Here is a 24,345-nt window from a genome sequence, read left to right as displayed (position 1 = left end):
AGAACTACACATCTATTCTCACTAATACAGGAAGCGCAGAAAATACCATCTTTTGTGCAGTCTACTGGAGCAGATTTGAACAGCGGCCTCAAGCATTCATACCAGCACAACTCTGGGAGGGAGCTCCATGTCAATAAAATGGAGAACGGACATGTTGTCTTTCTTTAAAAACCAGCCCCATTTGGACTAACTGTAGTCTCCAAGGGGACCTACTGACAGGATGGTGCCTGGTATGTGCTGTACATGACAGATGCAGTCTGCCATGTCTCTGTGGTAATATTATGGTTCTGTGGATTCTTTTTCACACCCAAAATTCTCATGAAAGGTAGCTGAAAAATGGAGCACTGAAACAATGACAATGCAATCATTTTTCATCTAAGCTTGTCCGTTTTTTAGATTCGATGCTGACTCTAATTCCATCCTTAATTCACAGATACCTCCTTATGTACAACTCCAACAATAACCCTTTATCGTTGTACAAATCCCAGAAAGCCAATATGACACTTCAGGTAGTGAGGTACGTTGAAGAAGTTTCTCTTAAGTGAATATTTTCTTGTTTTGAGGGGGCTCATCTGGGCTAGACTTGCCCAGAAGCAGTAACCGATGTCTGTACAGAAAATACATCAATATTTTAATACTGTACAGAGTGTACAAATATGCAAACATTTGTGCATGCAATTACATGCAAATAGGGTCCATAGGAGCTTGCTTATATGTAGCAGGCAGAACATTTTCACCACTTTGCTCTGCTTCCTTGTTTACTTATTTATATTCAGACAAAGGAAGTGGTAAGGCTGACTAGCTGACAACTTTTCTGAGAAGAGACCATTTTGTGTTAGAGGAAGCAGTATCTCTCTTCGATGTCCTGGCAACGTCAGTCTGAATCAAAAAAACAGGACTTAAACAGAAGAAGCTGGGGATTAGGCAAGGAAGTACTGGACAGGCTGGAGGTGGCTGCGCACAGGGAATACATGGCTGTTTCATGGACAGTACTGCTATGAACGTTCTCTGACTGCCTCGAGGAGAAAACTTACAATGGATTTGCGAAATCTTCCCTATCGTTCAGACGTGGTTATGTGGAACCCAGATGACTTAGCAGAATATTTTAGGACGGTAAGTTTAACTACATTTCGTCTTTGTATGATGGAGGTGCAAACTACTGTAACAATGTTTGTGCTAAATTTACATATTTTTATAATGGGGAAAGCTTGCTGCAAAACTAAAAGCAAAACCACTGACAATTAAGAAGCTGAGCTAAACTGGCCAGTGAAATCTATAAATGAATCTTGAAAGTGTGTTTTAAATTGAGTAGAAGAGAAACTCACTGTTTTTTCAGAGAAAGTTGTTTCTACAACAATTGTTGATTAACAGCTGTAGAAGACATTAATGTATGAAGACTGCAAGCTTGCTAAGTCTTGATTTTCAGAAGAGAGAACTTTTTTCAAATTGCTCGATGGTCACAAATAAGCCTCTGAATGTCTTTGCTAATCACGTCCATGAGAATCCAGCCAGGAACTTAGCAGTTGTGGATACATGGACTCCTAGTATTTTAGACTCAACTGGAAAAAAACTTTTGGTTTGACTTCCCTATTCTAAAACTTCTTGGGCAAAATTCATGGCTCAAGATGACTAGCTGTCCCTTCTTTCCTGTGACTGTTTTTCTGATGTTACTTTGTGCAACTAGCTAGGAACTTCTGTTTCTTTTGACATCTTTTTCACTTGTGACGATCTATACATTTCATTTTACAACACAGAACAGTTTCCACATTGAATAAATACTTTAAAAGGCAATTCAGGAATTCACTGCCTATATATCCTCTGCACAGCAATGCTGACACCTTTGTAATTGCCCAGGAATATGTAACTGAGCCAATTTCCCTGACATTTCATTCCTGTGTGTTCTCTGTCAATTGCTCATTCTTCGGTTCACATCAGAGATATTCCCTGCACCGTCTCCCTTGCAACTGAGTACGTTCCTCCCAAAGTCCAAAATTGTCAGCCTGAAATTTAACATTCAGATCAATAAGAAGATTTGGGAAGATTTTGAAGTAATGCCAGCATAACTGGCTAATTTTCAACTGAGCTGTCAGCCTAGACATGTAAAACCTGGAACGGTTTGGGTTTCATTTTGAAATCATATGAAACTGATTGTTTCAACGGCTCCTGTATGAGAGTTTTCTGTGGGGACTTGAGGCAAATTTGATACTAGAATGCAAAACTAGCTAATAAAGACAAGCAGATCAAACACAATGGCTATGCCTACCAAATCTCCAGAGAAATGAAACTGCCATCTACTTGCAAACCTCTAATTTTAGGGTGCAGAGCTTAGTGGCACAGGAAAGTGAAAAGAAGAATTGGAGATGGAACAGATGAGATCATTATCTACAGGCAACTTCAGACAAACACAAAAAAAAAACATTACAACACTGGTGTGTGGTGGTTTGGATCACCATTTCCAAGAGATTAAGAAGGGAAATGGCTTCCTGAAAGAGTTGATAATGAAATACTTAACAATGATAAAAAGACTAACTGAATGGGCACAGTTACGTTCATTTGTGAGCACCTCCCCTCTACCGACCCAGATACCTCCTAGGACAGAGATAATCTTGGCTTTCCACTTCTGGGGAGGTGAATCAGGGCAAAAGCTGCTTAAAGTCAATCAAGAAATCTGTGTAAGACAATAACGTCAGCCTAGTCAGCCAGCTCCGGGCAACTGCCATAAGTGACCAGATTGTCTCCCCAGATAAACTCATACACTTTCCCTCACACTTATTATTAAAGGCTCAAATGTCAAAAGTTACACCTTAGGAATGCTTTATTTGCATCTGACAAATATATATGTCAGATATATTGTCAGATGCAGCCATATGTTCAAAATTCAGGATTCAAGTCCAAGAGAGCTAAGCAATTTTTTTTTCCCCTGCTAATCTTTTTCCCTCATTGTGGGATGATTTTCAAACGACAGTCACATTCAAATCTTCTCTCTCATGAAGTGATGGGTGATGACACAGGGCAGTGGTAAGATTTCTGTCAATTCATTATTAGCTTACATCTTCATATTAGCAAAATTCAGCCAGCATACACATCAGTAATTTATGTAACAATACTATGATGTGTTACTGGCGTGAATACAGTCCTCAATTTCTGTCAAATAAGAATTCTTCATACTTAACAGTAATAACATGCTAATTTATCATTTTAGGTGTGTTAGCTTAAAGCCTGTGTTAAAACCATGCGTTCAAAATAGGAAAGGGTAACTTGAAGCATTTACTCAAAGCTAGCTGTATGTCTAAGTCTCTTAATCTGTTCTTTTAAGTGAGGGTGTAATAAGCATCTTCTTTTCATTGCCAGTTAAAGTATAAGGACTGTGAGAAAGTCGTGAGAAAGCACAGCATCAATGGACAAAGGTTCTTGGTAAGTACAGTTGTAAAATTCCTTCCTGTAAAGTTCCACTCAGGTGATTGTCTCTACTCCTCCTTACTTTGCACTGGCAGATGCAAAGTCCTTCGCTCGCGATGGTTACTGCAGTATAAACACGAGAAGCAAACGCCTTTGCTAAAATCAGCCAGACAGCCTGCTTAAGTATGGAATGCTGGGAACCCAAGCGTGTGGTTTAATATGCATGTATTTGAGTATTTTTTAAACTGAAGTTTAAAGGGGGAAGGGAAGTTACAAAACCACAATCTTGTCTTGAATTCATCTCTTCCTTGATAGGAAGTGCTTGTTTTCAAATACTAACTACAGAAAACTCACATTTATTAATTGTCCTCTCCTACCGAGGAAGACACGGAGCTGGTCAGAATGACTGGCCTTCTATTGCAGTCACTATTTCATGCCTCTGTAGTTAAAATTACATTTCTTCTGCAGTAATACACAAAGTGAATGAACTTGAAGAGCACCAAAACGAGTAAGCTAAGTCCCAGTGGGTTTAAATCAACATTGCTCCAGGCTTTACCAACAACTTGGCTTAACTTTAGAAAAGCTGACAACTGCCATTGACATAGCTGCTGTTTTCGGGTCTTAAACACACATCCGTGAAGATCTGTAACAGCTTTTATTATTACTCCATTTTCCTTCCGCTTTATTTTTCCAAATAGTAACTATTCTATTTTCCCCAAAAGTAGTCATTTTGATCATCAGTAGAATTAGTTACAATGGGGAAATCTATACACACCTCTTCTAAAGCCTTCTTATTTTTTATTTACTTGTCCTAATGTATCAAGCTTTTTGACATTTCATTGAAACGCAACATAAAAATTTTCAAACACCTTTTGTAGGAAGAGGATATTACACCTCCCTCCTACTGGGTGGTGGCAGAATTATTTAGAAGTGTCATAGGATTTCTCCTCCTCACCCCCAAGAGATTCTCCTTAGCTCAAGCACTAAGGATCCGTGGCTGGAGTGGGAGTTCTGGCTGTGGAAGCATTATGAAATTCTGGAAGTTTGTGAGGAACAAATAACAAGAGCAGGAACTGTGTGATTCCTAAGTGATTTTTGTAATTTTTTAATTATTTCTGTAAATACATAGCTCAGAGTGCAGCATTTCTTCAGAAGCATCCTAGTAGACTCAAAGGATGTGTTTCCATGAAGTAAGCGAGCAGCTGCTCACGTCTGTTGACTTTTTTTTTTAAGGTTTTGACCTATTTGTCAATTGTATAATGCAAAAAAGGTTCACCTGTTAAACAAACAACAAGAGGAGACTTTGAATGGAACATTCTAGAGTACAATACAATTTTGAATAAAAAATGGCTTCTCTGCATGAATGGTTTTTCTAAGAAATATTTTTTTACATTTTGTACTTTAATGGAAACTGCCAAATTACATTGGCACAGAAGAAACTGTTTGACTGTTTGCAGGTTTTGTATCTATTGTCAGATCTATATGGGAAAGCTGACTGTAAGAATGTTGCCGTCTTATTCATCTAAACAACAGCCCAGTTTCAAAGTCACATTTCTGATTCCACTGGCTACCACAAGAAATGCCCAGTTTAGATGGAGTAGGAATAAAACCAGAGAGATTCCATGTAACTCATTCTAATAAAAATATCTAATATTTAAAATGGCAACACGGCCCTTTTATGACAGTTTAAACCCACAATATTTGTCAGGTTTATCACCAGAACAGAATTCCAGAGAGACACTTTAAAAATCTTTAGAAAAAAATTATGAGTCTTCAGTAAATCCTGCAGGACATTTCCATAAAGGGAGTACATTTTTTCTGTGTTCTACTCCTCTAAGTACTCCCAGAGGCAAAATAGTGCTGGAAGATCAGGTAGGATCCGTTCTGTCCTGAAAGTCATTGATAGCATTGTGAACCAATGTATAATTAGAAACTTCCTGTTGTTGGCAGTAAGACAGAAAGAACCAGACTGTCATCCATGTTCCAAAGAGAGTTTGCAAAGCTCGTGATTAATTAAAAAAAAAAAAAAAAAAAAACCAAACCACTTTATCAAAACTTTTCATAATGCACTGATCTGTCCTAAACTTGGAGATGCACGTGGTGGAAGAAGAGAGGAGCTGACTCTCTCCAGGAGCATCGGTAAAGCTCTCAAGACTTGGCACAGCTCAGCTCAGGTCGGGGGTGCTCTGCAATCTGATTGCTGTATTATGGCTGAAGGGGGAAGAAACCTCTCCCTCCCATCTCAGTTTCTAGAAAGATTTTTGTTAGGCTGCCAAGGCTGCTCTTAAGTTCAAGGAGTTTTCCAGCTACATCTCCACTAGAACATGTGATTTTACATATACTGTGGTGTTACAGATAAGGTTCTTAGCACAAAACTCTAGCAAATGGTGCTCTATTTTAAAATTTACAGTTTTACCAGCTTTGTGTGATTTCACTAAGCAGACATGAAGGAATTTAATACATCTAACTTCAGAAGTCACTTAAATACTATATTTTTTAGCTGTACTGGAAAGACGTGAAGAAAATAGCATAAAATCAGAATCTGTGGTAGAGGTTTGCCTTCCCTACCAGGGACCGCCCTTTACAAAGGGCATTTCATTGCACATGGCCTTAAAACTACAAGTGTTTAAAAAAGCATTTTAAATATTCTGTCCTTTTATATTTACTGTGAGAAGCATTATTCCAAAATTGCCAGGAAAAATGCCACTGACGATGACTTCAAAGAGCCCTTGCATGTTCTGCTGAGCTCTCACCTGTGATCAGCAGCCCAGGATGGTACCAGGATGTAGCTCTCCATTGACACTCTCCACTGAGATAGATTATAGTATCTCAAGTCTTCTTCAATAATAAATACATAAAGAGTTTTCCTGTATGCTAGGGGATGGCAATGTACAGTCAAAACCAACATCCAGAAAGCAAGAGAACGAAAAGACTTTTAAAAATAGAAGACTTCAAAATAGTTCTGGAATTCTTTTGGTTTACTGTCTGCTCACCTACTCTAGCTTATGTATCTCTGTCAATCAAGGGAGAAATCCGTGGCAGAAAAGCACTTTATTTCCAGTTCTTTTCAGAAGCAGAATGTTAAAACATTTTAGCTACAGAAATACTTCCTTTGAAGTTAGATGTGATTATTTTGTGGAAGTCCTTTGTGTGTAAACCAATACACATGGTGTTCATTAACCTCCTAGCTAGTTTAATACAACTGGCAGCAACAGAAAGTAAAAACCAACATTCAGCAAAACAGAAAAAATGTAGCAAGGATTTTTTATGAAATTGGGTTCGCTTCTCTGATGACCCATGGGATGGGTAGGCTGTTATTTTGCATTGCTTTTCTATGCACTTTATATTCCTATCAGTTGAAACTTTATGACACATTTTTGAATATGCAAACTTCTGTAAGTCGCAGGGTGTTCCGTGGACAATTTTGTGATATATACCATGTGTTTCCTTTTCAGAACATGTCTGAAAATGATATTCAGAAATTTCCCAAACTCAGAGTGCCGTAAGTAAAGCCAAACCAATTTAACATTAAAAATAATGCTGGTCTGCAGTGAAAACTCACAGGAGATATTAGACAAATGATTTGCAAGTGATTAGTTACAGACCTGTTTATTGCAGTGTACAGAGAGAAAAAAAAAAAGAATGTTCCAAAATCAAAGGAGAGTTGTCATGACTGCTCAAGCACAATGATAAAATAAAACCAAAAATTGTCTGGGGAACGTTCAAAAGACCCCATCCATAAATTCTGTGGCTGACAGCAGCTACACAAAGGTTAATCTTTTTTACCTTCCAAGTATAATTTAATTGTTTGCTGCTTAACTGTTAACTTTAACTCAAAGGACAAAATAATGTCAGCTATGTACACAACAGTTGAGGAGTTCAAGTGATTTTCATCATGTGCTTTTCCCTTAGGTAGGCGTTAAAGATAAATCAGCCTGGAACATTTGATTCATTTTAAACAGCTTTCCTTAGCTCCTATGGATTATAGGCAGGCCTTGAAAAAAAACCTTGAATTTATCTGAATAGCTTTCAGTTTCATAGAAGTTACTAAATGAAGAACAATAGCCACATTAGGTCAATACTGAGGAACTAAGAAATTAGCTTCTTCTAATACTTCATGGTGAAAAATGAAGGCTTTTATTTTGCTATGAGTTCTCTGGTATATATTTAACCTGGAAGTTAAAAGGTTCCTAACCATGAGACACATGGAGCTCTTCGTGGCCTTCTAAACAAAGTAAGGAGGAAAAAAAGGAACTCCAGATGTTCCAATGTGGCTGTTTCTTTGTTGCTTATTTCCCAGTTTCAGACTCGATCCCTCTACGCCTATCTGTATTTTGTTATGGGAGATATAGTCTGCTTTGCCTTTTCTGGTGCATCAGAGCTTGTGCGAGAAGTTTTGGTGAAGCTAAGAATACTGAAAAACTTCGAAATACCTGCATAGCCTGTCATGTTCATGTGCTCATGGGTGAGCTTGTGGCCAGACCTGAGGGCAGGAGAATACCACTGTTTGGATCAGATATGCAAGGACTTGAACTTGAAAGCTTCAGACATGACCTGTTTTTTAAGATCATAGCTGTATTTTCACATAGTAAATTTCCCAGTAATAGAGATTGGTGGTGTATGATGTGTTAGTAAGGGGGCCCAGCTGCTATTAGAAAAAAGATGCCTAAATGTCTCAGCATTTTTGAACTTACTGTCAATTAAAAGCAACATTTAACTACGGTTACTGAGACTGAGGGACCAGAGTTACACCAGATTGTCTGTGAAAAACTCATCTTACCATAGTGTGAAACACATTGCTTGTAAATCACTGATAATTTGTCCCTCCTTACAGTGCTTGGGCAAAATTGCCATGTTGTCTCCTTGTTTGAACTTCCAATTTTGAGAACTTTTGGTGATATCCTTTCAAATACCTGAGTCAAAAGTGGTCAGCGGAAGGTCTTATAAACACACACACACAAGAGATATTAATGTCATAGATGAATAGTTAAAATGAAAGCTAACAGTGTGGCGTTGCTCCTAAATCCTCATCTAATCTACTGATATCTCAAAAAATGTTTTGAAAGTTCCATTTTCACAGCCTGCTTATCTTGTAACACTCTAGCAGAAAGTGCTAGAAAGCCTTTTCTAGTCAGATCTTTTGGGTTTCTCAACAAGAAGAGAACTTGAAATCAAGAGCTTTAAAAGAAGAGTGAAGCTTGGTGCACAACTTCAAGAACTGAAGAAATAAGTAAATTAATAAATCTGAATGAAAGTTCTGGAACTAATGCCCTTGTTCTCTGCTTTCTCCACACTTACAAACAGGGATACAATTCACTCTAATATTGTGAATATACATGGGAAAAGCTTGGTGTGATGTGGTGTCCTCCATGTAATTACCCCTGTTTAAAACAAGAATCTAGAGCTTTAATAGGAAAGAGAACTGGTTGCCAAAAAAAAAAAAACCAAACAAACAACAACCAAACCCAAACCCAAACAAAACCCTAACAGAATAAAATTTGTAGGTAGAAGAATCTGTAATTTTTTAACATTAATTTCATTACTTCAGAAGCTCCATGCTTTCACCCAAATAGAAAGTGCTTGCTGTTGACTTCTGCTAGAAAACATTCACGCCTTACTTTTATATCATAATGCAAACCTCACCCAGTAGGAAGAGTTTTTCTACAAGCAGAAGTACACATTAGCATGTTGCAGTTACAGTAGCTGCTACTGAACAACAGTGCAAAAATCTGAGGATGTTCTTTAAAAACGCTTCATATAAATTGCAAGCATCACACTCAGAGCATTGGCCAGTGGAATGAAGAAAAAGTGCATCTACAAGGGAGATTGTTCTCCAGTAACTTTAGCAGGGTTACGCTGACCTACATGTGCTGAGAACGGAACCCAGCACTTGCAAATATAGGAGGTTTGCAAACCACAGCCTACATCCATACAGACACCCTGAGGTGGGTGTGTGGTTTTTCTAAATATATACGTTTGAGCAAATCTACTGCTCAGGTTTTGAATATAACTCTGTCATTACTTGGTGATTATGCTCTGACTTTTACAAGGATCTTCAAGTGTCTAAGTAGGTAGCAGTTGCCATTATAAAGTATGATGGGCCATTTCCTGAAACTAATTTAAAAAACCCAAACCATCTTCTGTTATTATGAACAGAATTATTATTTTGAAAGTTAATCTCCACCAGCCATGTCACAGGTGCACATCTTCGTGAATCTTCTTTTGGTTTATTTTTCAACACCAAAAAAGGATTTAAACACTTTTTTGAAAGTTAAAATACTTCATAAAATCTTTAAAACTCTCCATTAAAAGGGCTGAAATCTTTATTGAAAACTTTGCTTAAAAATTTACATACATCAGGGCACCATATAAAAGTGGCTGATGCATCCAGCCAGTTCTGCAGGTTTTCTTCCAGTAACGCCTCTTCCATTGAGAGGATCAAGCCCAAAAGTTGTCCTCATCTTTGAGTTATGCATAAAGCTGTGCCAAACAGAGCATTGAACGGCTGGAAACCCACATGCCCTTCTTTCCTTGCAGTATCTAGGCCTTTAAATAAACCTGCAAGTTTGAAACTATTATTGCATTTGGGGCTTTGCTGATAAATATGAAGTTTTCACCCTCGTTCAGAATATTAACACTAATGATGCTGTTACTTGTTGGAACCCTGAGACCTCTTGCACTTATGTTGCTATTAAAGCAATCTTAGGGAGAAGTTTAGAAAATTATCTTTGCTTAATTCTATACTTCCATTTCGCATGGGAGCTTTTCTTTCATTCCCACGTAGATGCACGGTAGAATCAACGGCCTAGCTCAGGCACAGGGTGCCAAAGTGAAAGGCAGAGTACAGCTCCACTCACCGCTTCCCCGTCACACTTTCCTTTAGACAAGAAGGAGGTGGGAAAACGTCACCTGGTCTTTGCCAGTTCTCTGTTGTAGTTGAAGTGCTCTGGGTGGACACAGGGAAGAGAGTGAAGAGAGATACTTGGACTGGTTTAAGGCTCCAGTTCAAAAGGCAGTACTTGGCCACAGGCTGAGCTTCAGGCACTTCTTCAAGCTAAATAGAAAATGCCACCACATAACTACTTGAATATATACATTTCTGTTTGAAGATACAGAGTATCAGCTTTAAATCACTTGGTAAAAATTTATTTTTAGGAATACTAGCCATATCTTAAGAATTTAAGTTTAGTTGCCATTCTGTAAAAAGACACATGCCTGTCTGTTCCAGTGACCCACAGAGATCTGCTATGGCACTGATCTTTGAAGACCTGATACTGCATGATTACATCTGGTGGAACCCAGTCTCCAGGTTCCAGACCACTAAAGGTTTTCCCTACTTCACGTGTTCACAGATTTAGTTGACATCTATGGCCTAGGAGATATCAGCCATTGCCCTGAAGTTACCACATTGCCACAGACCTTTAAGAAGCAGCAACATTTAGGCCAAGTAATCTATTGGTAGGAACATCTAACACATACATTTTTTTCCTTTTCCCACTGAGAAATTAAAATAAATAACTGTGGCATGACCATCACCTTTAGAGATTGGGTTATCATAAACTTAGCTGTCATCCTAAGTACGAGATGGCATCACAGTTGACCTAACACTGTTCAGTTATTAATAGCTTAGCTCAGTTGCAGCCTGTTTTTTTCAAACATACAGTATGCTTAAGGGTTGGCATTTCTGTAACAATATGAAAAACTGATAAAAACTGTAGTGCTTTTGTGGAGCTCCTTTATATTACTCTTGTACTTGGTAGATCTTGTGAAAGAACTATTTCAGTGAACATTAACGCCATGAGGTAAACGTACACAGCTGGGGCTTCACAAACAACCCAGCGCACCCTGAAAGAGTAAGCAGTACATTGGTGAAACAGGGAAGGGATATGGTATATTTTACACAGAGCAGACACTGCATGTCTGTCTGAAACTCAGACCTAATCGTGAGGGTGTAATTAACATTTTGATAATAAATCTAATGAAACAAAAGGCCACTATACAGCTTCAATGACACATAGATCTTTCTTATTTCCCATTATCGCTATTGGCATAAAGAAGGTCATAAAGGTTTCTATGTGTGGATAACAAACGTGAGTCTTGCAAAATATTTTCAAGTGCATCCAACAGAATGTGCCTCACTTAATGTGGTCAGAATTCATAAACAAGAAAAAGCAAAGATCCCACTCAAAATCATGTTGGTGGTTGGTCACCTCCTGAACCCTGATCTAAACACTGAAGTTAGTTTTAGTCACTCTTATTGTTTACTATCTTGAGATAAAACTTTCCCAAGTTTTCAAGTAAGTCAAGGTACTAATACAGGCTGTTGATCCCCTTGGCTCTTCTCTGTGGCAGGCTGCTGGAATACCTAAGATTTGAAATTTTCAACCTTGGTAAGAAAGCTTATGGCATGTCCCATAGCATTTGTGAAACTTTACAGTAATAAAAAAGCATCATTGCACTAAATTACATAATTGCATCTGCCAGTTCAAACGTAGCAAGTGTGCTGAGTTCTGGATCGTACACATTCAGAGCCTACAAACATGACACAGTCTGAAAGTCATCCTACTTTCAGGAGAATCAAAGTGCAAACAAAAAATGAGAAATCTATGGTGCCCCTCTCTTTTAAGAAGGTATGCCTTGAGGTGTGCACACATGCTCTCAGATGGGATGCTAGAGGTTGTTGAAAGGCTTAGAACATAAATGATATTCAGTCAGTTTTGAAGCCAACATAGTAGCATCGCATCTGCCCAACAGACTTTTCACAAAGGCCAAAACAAAGACGTCATCACAAACTGCGTTCTTGACAGTGTTCAGTGTGCAGCTATGCAGCTTCCTGGCCCTAGAGGACTTGGCCTTCCATCTCTCTCACCCAAGTCCTTTATCCCAGTACAGGTAGAATGGATTCTGCTCACAACTCCAATATCTGCAGTTAAGCAAACAAAAGCCAGTTTTGGAGTACTGCTTTGGGGGTTGCTTCTGTGGTGGGTTTTTTAAATTTTCGACTTCCTGCCAGTTTTAAGCTTAGCATCTTCTGGAGGAGGTAAAAAGAGAAAGAGAAGTCTGAGTAACATTTTCTGCAAGTGCTGTTGCCTTATCCTCTCCTATCATCCACTCCCACAACTCAGAAAGCAGTGTGGTTTTGGTACTTCCTTCCTCACATGGCTACAGACTCAGCGGCTCATGCATGGACCTTCTGAAATAACGTTGCTTGTAAAGTGTAAGCATTCTAAACGTTGCTTTCTTCTAATAACCTCTGTAAGCCAGTGGTTGAAGCATTTCAAATAAACTTGCAGTAAAGATTAGACACTGTATTTTAAGCAGCAAACAATTAATTTTTTGGTAGCAAGATAAGATGAGCAACATTTTCCTTGCAGTTTTTCCTCAAAAACTAGTTGGTGTAAATCCTCATAGCAGCCAGCCCAGGTTTCGTCCAGAAAGCTTCCAAACATTCAGGTCTCTTTCAGACCCATGGAAGAATTATTAGCTCTAAAACCAGTGACCTTCATTTTACTACTTTAGCTGAAAATAAACACAACATTATGAAAGATCCTTCCTCCATCTCCTCTGCCACAGAGAACGAGCCACACACAAGTTCTGTAACGCGCTTCTCAACCAAAGCACTGGTACAGGCAGCGCACTGTTCACCCCAGAACCCTTCCTGATGTTTCACATGGCATTTGATATTCACACAGCAACTTCCTTCTCACCTCCAGCAGAAGGATGTTTCTTGTGCAGAGAAGTGTTGATTGCATGGGAAAGAAGAGCAAGAGGAGTCCTGTGCCTATAATTTGGCATTTTTCTCTTTTTGTACAATTTGCTTGGGTAATGATGTCAGATTTAGACAGCTGTACTCCTTCTTAAATTATTGACATTTGTGCATCTGCTTATTTCAAAAGGAGCAAGTATGACAGTATTTTCTTCAAATCAGAAAATTGCAAAGTACTGTCTTAAAGAGGATAAACCAAAAAATATTATTCCTCTGCCTCTCTGTTTTCATACTTGGATCTTTGAGTGCATATCCTTACCTTCAAGTTACCCATCTTCATCCTTTTCAGACAGCACGAACATACTGACCTGAAATTCCTTGTTCTCTGATATTTGCTGGCATCTTGATCTGTTCCCATTGCATTTTCCATAATAAAACAGAGCAACCCTATGCCTTGAATTTATCTTTTAATCTGAATTACATTAAGGTAAATATTAGGAATGTAGCAAGGGGAATAGAAGGGATATTCAAAATAAAAGAAAGATTTTTAGCATTGTTCAGGATTTTTAAAAAATAGTGGTTTTGTTGTTTTTTTTTTTAAATACTAGATTGTTTGAAAGCTTGTCTTCCTCAAGTTCCAGCCCAGAAAAGCAGTTAGACATGAAAGAGATGCACAAATGAGGTCATTTGGAAAAACACTAGGGGATTATTATTGCTGAGCAGCAGAAAAAGATGAAAGAAGAAGAAAAGCAAAATAGAGTGGTAACTGCCTGGCAATAAACAGAGTTTACAATACTGATATAATGTTGAACAACCAGATCCTAGATGTATGGAAAAGAATTCTGCACTGACAAACAATAAAGTTAAGATTTTACAGAATTTAGACTCTGAGATAAACAGAGATGTTGAGTTCCTGATTTTTTTTCATACTACTTTTATTTCCACGATTACTGTGTCTGATAGACCTAAATAATGTAAGCTAGAAGTAAAATGGGATATTTTTAACCAGATGTATGTAACCAATTTGCTTTGGTTGTCACTGGACTTTCTTGGTGGGACTTTCCTCAAAAAGAAATAATGAGAATTAAGGATTAAGTTAATTCTATTGATCTCAGTAATGTCTGTCCTGTAACCTCAGAGATATTCTCAGGGAGTCAGTCAATACAAAAACTCTCGGTCCCAGACATCTCTGCTGGCTATGAATGCCAGCAATGTTAGCAGCATAAATGCATGCTCTTGACCAAAATTTTCCTCAGGATTGTGTTTCCTTGGTTGTTTTTCACCCTGCTGCTGTACACAAACCACACATGAGTGATGACAAACACATCTAGTCAGAAAAAATCTCTCTAGACATAAAGCTATATTCTTAATCTCTTCCATGCATATTTCTGCCTTGCCCCGCAAATGTGTTAGAACATGGAACTAAATCAACTTTTCACTTTCTTTACAGAAGGGATTCTGCGTTATGTAAGGCTTGGTTGCAGCAGGAGGGAGACAAAAAGGATAGAGAGTAGACACAGGATACATTTTTTGCAACCATAAGCTTGTTTCCTGAGGCATTACCTGCTTCTTCCATGCAAAATAATACAAATACAATTGCTATTATTTAAAGCAGTCTTCTAATGCATGACGTCTACCACACTCAAATTTTCTAAAGCTTGCTGGCTTTAATGTTTATTTTTAAACTTGATCCAACAATATTGGGTTTTACCTATGTTAAAAAAAAGTTTTCAATTGGATATGCCATGGTGCAAGTTTGCCATAAGATGATAAATTCAATATTCTTACCACATAGTAATAATAATTATTCTGAATTACCAGATTTAATTTAGTAAATATTGAGAGAAAGTAGCTAAGAAAATGACTGACAAGTTTCAAGGTATTTTTTAAAACTATTTTTGTGTTTCTTTTAAATAGAATTGTAAGTAAATTAAGTCAAGACATAAACAGAAATGAAGGGAGGCTGTCTTTCTTTCCAAAATGGTAAGTAAAACAATTCAGCGTTCTTTTTCAGAGCTTTCAGATATCTCTTTTCTGGAGTGTTTTCCATTTGATCAGTAATACCTGGGTCAGAGGCACAGCCTGGAGATTGCATAAAATAAACCTTTGTTTTGTTAGTGTCGTTGGTTAAGAATAGGAAAGCCTGAGCCCATGAACACCCCAGATGCTTCTGCCCTGTCCAGAACCAAGTAACATTGTCCTGGTTTCGGCAGGGGTGGAGTTAATTTTCCTCTCGGTAGCTGATGTGGTTTGGGTTTCCTATGTGAAGATGTTGATAAGCACACTGATGTTGTTAGGTGTTGCTAAAGAGACCAAGGTCACTGTCTGGCTCCCCAGCTCTCGCTGATGTGCAGGTGCAGGGGGCTGGGAGGGGTACAGCCAGAATAATTGACCCAAACTGGCCAGGGAGAGTATTCCATGCCATAAACGTTACCCTCAGTACTTAAGTGGGGAGTGGGCTGGTGAGCTGGCTCTCTTTTGTTTCTCTGTTCGGAATCGTTCCTGGATCATTTACAGTTTTTTTTTCGTTCTGTGATTGCTGCTCAGAATGGGCTGTATCAGTCATCAAGTCGTTGTGTGTCGAGAAATCGGTGCATCATTTGTTTTTTTGTTTGTTTGTTGTTTTGTTGATTGTTTTTAAATTATTATTTTTATTATTTTTCTATTATTATTACCATTGTTTTTATATATATTATTATCTTTTCCTTTGCTATCCTAGAAAACTGCCTTTATCTCAGCCCACGAGTTTTCTTTTCTTCCCAGCTCTCTTCCCCACCCCCTGGGGCAGGGGAGGGTGATGAGCAGCTGTGTGGTACTCCATTGCTGACTGGAGCTAAACCACGACACATATACATTTCATACAATTCCCCACCTCAGTTAATCTATCTTTAGGAATGCTATAAAGCCTAGGCATGTATTATTGCATTAATAAATAATCATGAATGCATTTCACAGACCTATACATTGTCACACTTTTTAATAATTTATGACTTATCTTTGAATATAATATTCTTACGAAAGAAAAAAAGCAAAAATTGCAAGAACAATGCAGAGAAAATAACAAGTTATATTCATATACAATGAAAACCTAAGTCTAGTCCACATAACATGGTTTTATACCATCCGATAACATGATTTTACACCTTTGCATTAACTAGAGTTCAAAACTAGAATTGAAAACCATAAAAATATTTATCAACCCTACAAATATTTATGAACTTGATTTTCAGCAGCTTGAGTAGAATTAGTAAAGAAAGTTTCTATTTTCAGGACTGAGGCCCCTGGTAAATTTATGTACTGAGTCCCCTTGTTTCCAGACACTCGACCTCACTAACAGGAATTTTTTTCAAGACCATTTAGCTTACATGAGGATCCTGTATGTGAAACATGAAGTAGTGTGGTTTTGGCATTTGGAGCAGAGTTAAACTCATCTACATAAACTTCATTCTACTGTTAAAGCTAACCATTACCTTATTTGCAATAGAGTTTAGTATGCATCAAACGTTTAAAAATTGAAAATGGAAGGAACTTATTTGTTTGTGTCTTTGTTGTAGGGGCCAAACACAAAAATCTCCTGAAAATCCAGGTAAGTGTGTTCTGACAGATTGTCTCTAACAACAAAAAGTGTTCAAAAATATTAAAATATTAAGTTAATCCTTGCAGGGCAGAGTAAATGGGGATGGGGGGAACCCAAAACAACAAACAGGAAAAGATGAAAGCATAAAGAAATTGCAAAAAGAATAAAGAGTAGTTACAGGAGAACAATTATTTCAATTCTTTTCTCAATTGGCCATGAGCACTTAAAACTTCTGCAAGCTACCATGTTCCCCCAGTCCTACTGAAATTAAAAAAACCCTTTGATATGAAAGCTAAAATAGTATTGAACGGAGAGATAAGAAGTCTGTGTTCACTCTGAAAGCATTCTATTTCAAATTATATTTATAACTGGAAGCATAAGACAAACTTGAAGTGACAGCACATGTATCATCTCATACAAGGACAGTGATACTCTTATTTTTGAATCAGAATGTTATTCATAGTGCCCTTCATGAACGCCTGCCTTTGAAAGGCCCTCTTGTTCCTGTGACATAGAATTGGGGTTCAGAACTGATCTGGGGTTTGTTGTGTCCTTTTTGTCAAGCCATGTCTTGATAGTTTAAAGCTGTACATTCTAAGAAACATGTGGTTCTGCTTCCTTACGCAGGATACAGTCAAGAAGACGGTGGCTGGTCTTCATTTGTGAGTATGAGGATTAACAGAACCTACTGGTTGAACGGATTATCTCTTCTCTAAGGTCCATCATTTCTTGCTTTATCTAATTTGGGCAGCACAGATGGAGTGAGCTCCAGGATGGGGTGTTAGGATGAGGAGAAAGTGAAACAGGAGCACGAATGATGGGAGTAGCTGCATATAAATGTCTTCACTGAGAAAAGGGTCTCTCCCAGTAAAGGGAGGCGGAGCTTCAGAGTGGCAGTGCTATAACACTGGCTCAAGTAGAAGCTCACAGCCTACGACCAGGTCTCCACAGAACCTTAGCTGCATTTTATATACTTATTTCAAGCTCTTAAAAGAGGAGCTAGTAAAGGAAGGTTTGCTATGTTATTCAATGGCAAATTCTTGCCATTTTATTCTCTAGAGTTGATTTGTTGAGACTCTAGATTTTTGAAGCCAGCTAGACTGCGAAAGTTCCTTTTGCCTTTCAACATAGAAAATGCATTGGTAAACATCTTTACAGAAAGCATACACAACTCAGCTAGCTCAACGAATTGGCTTATAAACACATCAGGGGTTATGAAGATCTCTTGCATTGACCAGTGCCAATTTTTTTTTTTTTTGCAAGAAAAGGGAAAGAGATATTTAAAAACCACTTGCTGCTAAGTTTGCAGGAGATTTGCTGCTATTTGCGGAGCATGAAAGGTAATAGTAACCCCACATAGAGCACCTGGGCTCTATGCCAATACAGAGCTGGTCCGGCAGTTTCAGCCAAGATACCCATGACAAACTGAGTATTCTTTTCCTTGTAAGCCTTGGCAGATTGCACAGAAGGTGTGTGCAGTGACCACTCACTCCCACGGTCTCGCTGGGATCTTACTAGGTCCTGCGTGTACGAAGCTGTTTTGGTTCTGGTCAGCAGAGGGCACCAAGACCCATAGCAAAGACTATTTTGTGTGAAGCGTTTTTAAAAAGTTGAGGTGCAGGCTGTAGAGTACGTGCTGTTAAGTAAGAATGAATATCAACAGGCAGGGTCTGCTGCTCCAGTGTGTTTCCAGGACACGTATAAAACTCTGAATTGTTTGCTGGTGCCTTGTCTGTTACCTAAAACAAAGGCACCGTGCACTTCAATAAGCTGTCACCTTATCTTAACCTTCCACTGCAGTTACTGTTAGAAAATGATACTCATTTCCTTTCTTCAGCTGTTGAGTGCTGTATGCATTAATAAAATGCTGCCTCCTTGCCCCATTTTATTTTAGCAGATTTTTTGTCACTCATATAGGTTGTAAAAACTTGATATCCTCCAGAGTGAAAAATAATACAGGGAAAGGCCACAAGGAAATTGCACTGCAGTGTGCAGTATCCTGTTACAGCATCCATCCTTTCTGTACGTTTGCCAGGATGAAGATGATGACTATGAAAGCCCTGATGATGACCAGGAAAAGGAAGATGAGGCTGACTATGAATCACCAACCGAAGAACCTGAGGAAGCGGAACATGACAGTGATGGCTATGAGCCACCTCCATCCAATAACGATGAAGCACACCACAACGTCATATTTCCTGCCAAGTCACTTGCAAACAACACGGATTATATAGGTAATTACTAAAAATTATTATTTATAATTTGTAAATTATCTTTTCACACATTATCAGCCACACTTTAGGTTGCTGCTAATGGAATATGGAAGGTTTTTCCTTGAAGTCAACGGTGTGGTTCATGAACAGGATATAGCGACACAGATTTACTGCATGTTGACGGCCTTGTGACTTTTAAAGCTAAGTTTTCTACTCCAGACATGCTCTGTTGGATTAAAATTAGTTTTGCATGATGTGTGCATTATTTGGCCTTTGAATCTGCATGAAGTTAAAAATATGTGCATACTGTATTAGCTTTAGTAGTGCAAGCTTGAACTGAGCAAGATGTCACAACAGTGGCAAAAAACTCGAGTGAAAATTGGGAAAAGCTTTCCCTGCCTGTCATTTTTTAACATGATTCTTCATCAACCTGCAGTTGTGGAGTCAAACACAGGAGTGCAAATCTGCCATTTAGACCGGCTTGTGTTTCACACAGTCACTGCATGGCAGTGAATGAAAAGGAATAGTGTGGGCCAGCAGAGCACCAGAGTCACCTCACTGCCAAAGGGACAGAAGAGCCTGTAACTCGCAAAACATTGATCATAAAGCAACTGTCCACTAGATACAAAACCAACGTATTTATGATATAGTAACTTAAATATGCAGGTTTTTGCAAGGGCTCTTGTTCATAAAGATCTAATGAGAATAAAATAACCAAACTCTTTGTGTAATTGTTTAGTTTGGGATTTTTGTTTTCTTTAGACAGACCTCCAACAACTAGATCACCACATCAGCCTCCAGTACCACCCCAGCGACCTGGCCCATCCCCAGTACCAGCCTCATTTGGGGGAAGAGGTGCTACTGTATGTTTCTTTTTTAGTATTTCATCTTTTTCCTTTGCCAGTACCTTCCTAGAAGACCAAGTGTAATGCCATCTTTATTCAGACAGTGTATGTAGAGGAAGAATTTCAGCCATCAGAATAGATTTGAACTCTGTTAGAGGGTGACCATTTTTTCATGGAACAATTAAATTTCATGGGACAAATATATTAAATTATTTCACATTACTTGGCCATTTCTTACAGTGGAAATTTGTACCCACTTGTGAAGGCCTCTCCCATATAAATTATAGATTTATAATAGATGCCTCTTTGTTTCATTAGTGATATTTGTAAAAAGAAAAAAAAGGCTAAGTCTTTCCAAGCTGTACTTCTAGCAATTGTTCAAATGAATTAAGACCACATGAAAGTATAAGGGACTGTATAATGAGAACCCTGACGACCCAGGTTGTTTTACCTTTTTTTTTTTTTGGTCCTGTGAATACCTCAAAACTGAAAGCTATTGTGCTGTTTACAACGGGCACTATAGGTTCACTGTACACCAGAACAGATGTATATCCGACCTACCCATGTGCACAAGTAAAGGTAATTCTAGGATGTGATAGAGGAAATTTTGGCCTGACCCAGTGTCATAGTTCATGGAAATAAAACACACAGGACTCTTAGGTGTCATGAGTCCTGAAGGCTGCTGTCCTACATTGCTGCTTTGTTTTTTTGGTGTAAGAACAAACATTGGAGGAATTTATGTTTAGATGCAAACATCTTTTGCAGCTGGTGACAACACAATGCTGTTAGACCCCAGCTGTCCCAGTAACAAAGAACAGTCCTTTCTCCCCCACCTCAGTCAGCAACAGTCAGTAACATAGACTTATTTCTCAACTTCAAATTTATGTCCACTAATTTCAATACCAGTTTTCAAACTGCCACCCTGAAGCGGCAAAGATACAACAGCATTGTTGATGCTCCTGTTTCTTTCCTTTGACAATACTCATGCCCTCCCCGAAGATAACGCCCCACTAGAATATTTCTTGTACGATGAAACAGACGGAGGCAATTCTGCATCTATCAAAAAACTATGTATGTAGGTCATTCTTCAGGAGCATTAACGGTGTGGTGTGGTGGGGTTAATATACTGAAATTAAAACAGAAGGGTGAAAACACACTTTAACCACATGTAAAATGTTTGGTTTAGGTGCCAGCTTTTCCTCCTCCACCAAGCAACAACGACTTGAGTAGAGACAGAAATATCAAGCCTTTAAAACGTAAGTACAGCTGGTTTTCTCTTTGCAAAGCTTTTCCCACAGGCTATAGCAATTCACTTCTGCCTGTATCTCCTCAGTTCCACGCTCTTCTGCTATTTATACAGATGCCTCACTTCTTATTCTAAGAAGTAACACCAGTTCATGGCTATGCAAAATAAAGATATATCGACCTATACCAGCAAATTATCTTACTCAGTTTTTGTGTTTAGCCGCAGCTCCTTCTATAGACAGAAGCACAAAACCCCCACTGGATCGCCTTGCTCCACCGTTTGAAAGAGAAAGCCCAGTATCAGGTCAGTATTCGCTTATGCTAATATCAATGGGGTTTTTAATTATTCAAAATTATTAGTTTGAATATCATTCATGCAAAAGAGCAAGGATCAACCAACTGTAATCCAATCACACACAAAGTGATCTGTTGATGAATATATAATGTCAGCAGTACTTATAAAGTGAGAGAAATTGTATCTAGAAAGTAGCAACCCTAGCTCAGGACTGGTTGGACAGAAAGATATTATAAGATCCCTGTACAAAAAATGTTTGATGTAATATTTAAGTGAATGAACAAGGGAATATTTGGTAGGTTAAAAGAGGAATTAACTTTTGCATACAAAGCTAATGCAACTCTATGTACACTACTATATGTAACTTGGCATCCAGACTTAAAAGAATGCTGAGAACTGAAAAAATACAGAAAAAAATGGCATTTGTTTCAGACCTGAAAACCATATTTTACAGAGAATCTGAAGATACTACTCTACAACTTTTACTTATTGTCTAAACACTTTCATCTGGTACATAATGACATAAAAGTATCCACTAATTTGAAGTTGAGTCATAGAAAATATGATTTGAAAATTTTTAAATTTTCTTTTAAAAAGAAAGAGATATTGCAATATTGCCATCTCTTACAAAGCCAAAATATTTTTCTGGCAGGAGGCTGAGTGCTTCAATCTGCAAAACTGACTTTCTATGATATTCAAAACTTGTTTGTTTCATAGAAAGCTTAATCAAGTATCTTGAATTTCATTTTTTCTAAATGTAAGATTTTACTGTTTTCAGGGAGGAAGCCAGGCTTTCCTGAAAAGGTAAGGCCTCTTTTGTTTGGTGCTTATTGATGTTTTCACCTATTTTGATACACTTACACATTCTCTTAATTATTCCTTGTTGTTTTACAGCCCCTGACTTCGCAGCTAAGGTAAGAGTTTTGCCTCTGGAAATGAGACTCTTGATGCCAGTATTACCCAGCTATTTCACAGTAAGCAGCTTTTGGCTGTTATTTCATCATCTTGCTCCTGCTTTAGGTCCCTGGGGGAACAGCTAGCAATGATGCCAAAACCTCCTGTCCCACCGAGTGATAGATATGAAAGAGGCAATCCATCTCCTCTAAGGAAGCAGACCCCTGTAAAGTAAGTGTTTGTTTATTTGAAATGTAATGAAAGTATAAACCAAATTTAAGAAAAATATGGATAAGCAATGCAGAATAGTATAACTTACTGCATGACAGTAGTGTCTGCAGATAACACAGTTTTGCTTTATGAGTAGGCATGGGATGTGCTGTAAGCTACAGGAAACCGTGAATGCAGAAAAAGGTCTTGATCCAGTCATATCTCAAACAGCCATTACGCAGGGCATGACTCACTTCCAAGCTGCACAAAGAAATACATGATCCATATTTTCTCCACTATATCATGTTCTTGCTCTAGGGAACAGTCTTTCCCACTTAGGATGTTAGAAAAAGAAAGCTTTACTTTCCTACCATTGATTTTTACTAGTCTGCAAAACTCCTTAATAGCAAATAGCATTCTCTAGGAGAACCAGATAGTTCTCTAGCATTTGCTAGGTAACTTGTGGGCTGAACAGTGTGACTGATCTTAAAACAAAATGTAAAAAGTAATTGAGATCTGCTAATCAGCCAGGATAATTTATCAGAGAAATAAAGACTGGAAGGCTGATCATGTGCTCCAGTAGTGTTGCTAAGAGTTCACGACTTAAAGTCTAATGTTTCATCATTGTAAAAAGTTGTTTTAAGTTCTAATCGTATAATCAATTCATCAGACAATTTCATTTTTGACAGAATCAAGATGGACTAAGGACTAGCATAGTATCTTAGATTATGGATGAAAATTAAAATCTTAGATATTTCTATGAGAGGAAAAAATATTTCTGCATTCATTTGGTCTGTAAAACTTAATATAAATTCATGTCTTAGTTGAAAATCTGGCCTAATGAACATAAAGTGGGTGAGTAGTATTCCATCTATGATTCATGTTTTGTTTTCTCTGCTTCATTTCAGGCAGGGTTGGCCACCACACAAAAAAAATGAAGTAAGTGTAGTCTCAAAGCAAATATGTAAAGGTACAGGGACTACAATAAAATGAAGTAGCTGTATAAATGAATAATTTATTATTATGAAATAATTATTTATTATGAAAAAGGTAAACTCGTTTCTTTTATCAGTCATAATGAATACTGATGGATCTTTCATAGCACATGGTTTCATTTTAAACAGTTCTTCTCTGTTAAGCTCAGTTTATTCCCTGGGTACTTTATCTTAGATATCAGGAAGAAGGTGGCCAGAGGTTTGGGTTTTTGGTTTTGTTTTCAGCTTAAGCTGACCTACGGATTTCACTTTCAGATAACTCTGAGAGCCTATACATACCTAAGGAATGAGGAAAGTTAAATCTGCTGAGAGTTTCTAACTATTATGGGTCAAGATTCATTATGGGACATCTACATCACAGCTTATTTGTAAATAACAGTTGCACCTTAATGCGGGAACTTTAAAAATTATTTGGTGTTGCATGAAGATAGAAACACCAGCATTTTAGATGAAAGTGACAGTATAGATATTAAAGTCCTTGTATACTCAAAATTCACCAACTTCCAAGGTCCAGAGTTTTCTTTTGTAAAATATTCCTAAGAATTGTGCTATAATAAGTTGCTAATGTTTATTTTCTTTTGGCTCCCCAGGAAGAAGAAGACAGTAAGTATTTCTACAGTGATTTTTAAAACCTAAAAAGTCTTTCTTAGTTGTAAAAAAAAAAAAATAAATCGCAGAGTTGCTTCTTTAGAGCCATTTCAAGAAGTCATGTGGTACCCTGACAGGTTTTAGAATGCTTACGAAGTAATTCATGCAGATTTATATATCAAAGTCGCAAAACATAGGAAATCAATAGCTAACAGCTTCCTTCAGTCAGCCAGTTAGAAGACAGCAAGATTTCTTATTTTGAAACATATCACATTTTAGAGATTTGTGATCTGCACACCGCATCAAAAAGCTAGGCATGTAAACCTGGTATCCTCCCAGTTTCCAACATAATGTTCAGTCAAACCCTGCTGGTACTGG

At 37.9% G+C, this 24,345-nt stretch overlaps 1 protein-coding gene across 1 annotated transcript in view; it reads left to right on the top strand.

The window, feature by feature from the left end:
* Nucleotides 1-846: 846 nt before the first annotated feature.
* LCP2 (lymphocyte cytosolic protein 2) overlaps nt 847-24,345 on the top strand; it is a 30,780-nt gene continuing 7,281 nt past the window's right edge. The window contains exons 1-14 of the mRNA XM_086759131.1: nt 847-1,113; nt 3,352-3,414; nt 6,855-6,901; nt 15,023-15,088; nt 16,660-16,691; nt 17,310-17,344; nt 18,718-18,916; nt 19,658-19,758; nt 20,927-20,996; nt 21,206-21,289; nt 22,059-22,084; nt 22,175-22,194; nt 22,301-22,405; nt 23,293-23,354. Of these exons, the coding sequence (XP_086615257.1) occupies nt 1,036-1,113; nt 3,352-3,414; nt 6,855-6,901; nt 15,023-15,088; nt 16,660-16,691; nt 17,310-17,344; nt 18,718-18,916; nt 19,658-19,758; nt 20,927-20,996; nt 21,206-21,289; nt 22,059-22,084; nt 22,175-22,194; nt 22,301-22,405; nt 23,293-23,354 (988 nt within the window). The 5' untranslated portion in view covers nt 847-1,035. The remainder of the gene's footprint in view (nt 1,114-3,351; nt 3,415-6,854; nt 6,902-15,022; nt 15,089-16,659; nt 16,692-17,309; nt 17,345-18,717; nt 18,917-19,657; nt 19,759-20,926; nt 20,997-21,205; nt 21,290-22,058; nt 22,085-22,174; nt 22,195-22,300; nt 22,406-23,292; nt 23,355-24,345) is intronic.

This window comes from Chlamydotis macqueenii, chromosome 14 (assembly GCF_036417535.1).
Source record: "Chlamydotis macqueenii isolate bChlMac1 chromosome 14, bChlMac1.mat, whole genome shotgun sequence".
Taxonomy (NCBI): Eukaryota; Metazoa; Chordata; class Aves; order Otidiformes; family Otididae; genus Chlamydotis; species Chlamydotis macqueenii.
The sequence above is the reverse complement of the archived record's forward strand: the minus strand, read 5'-3'. Positions and strand labels throughout refer to the sequence as shown.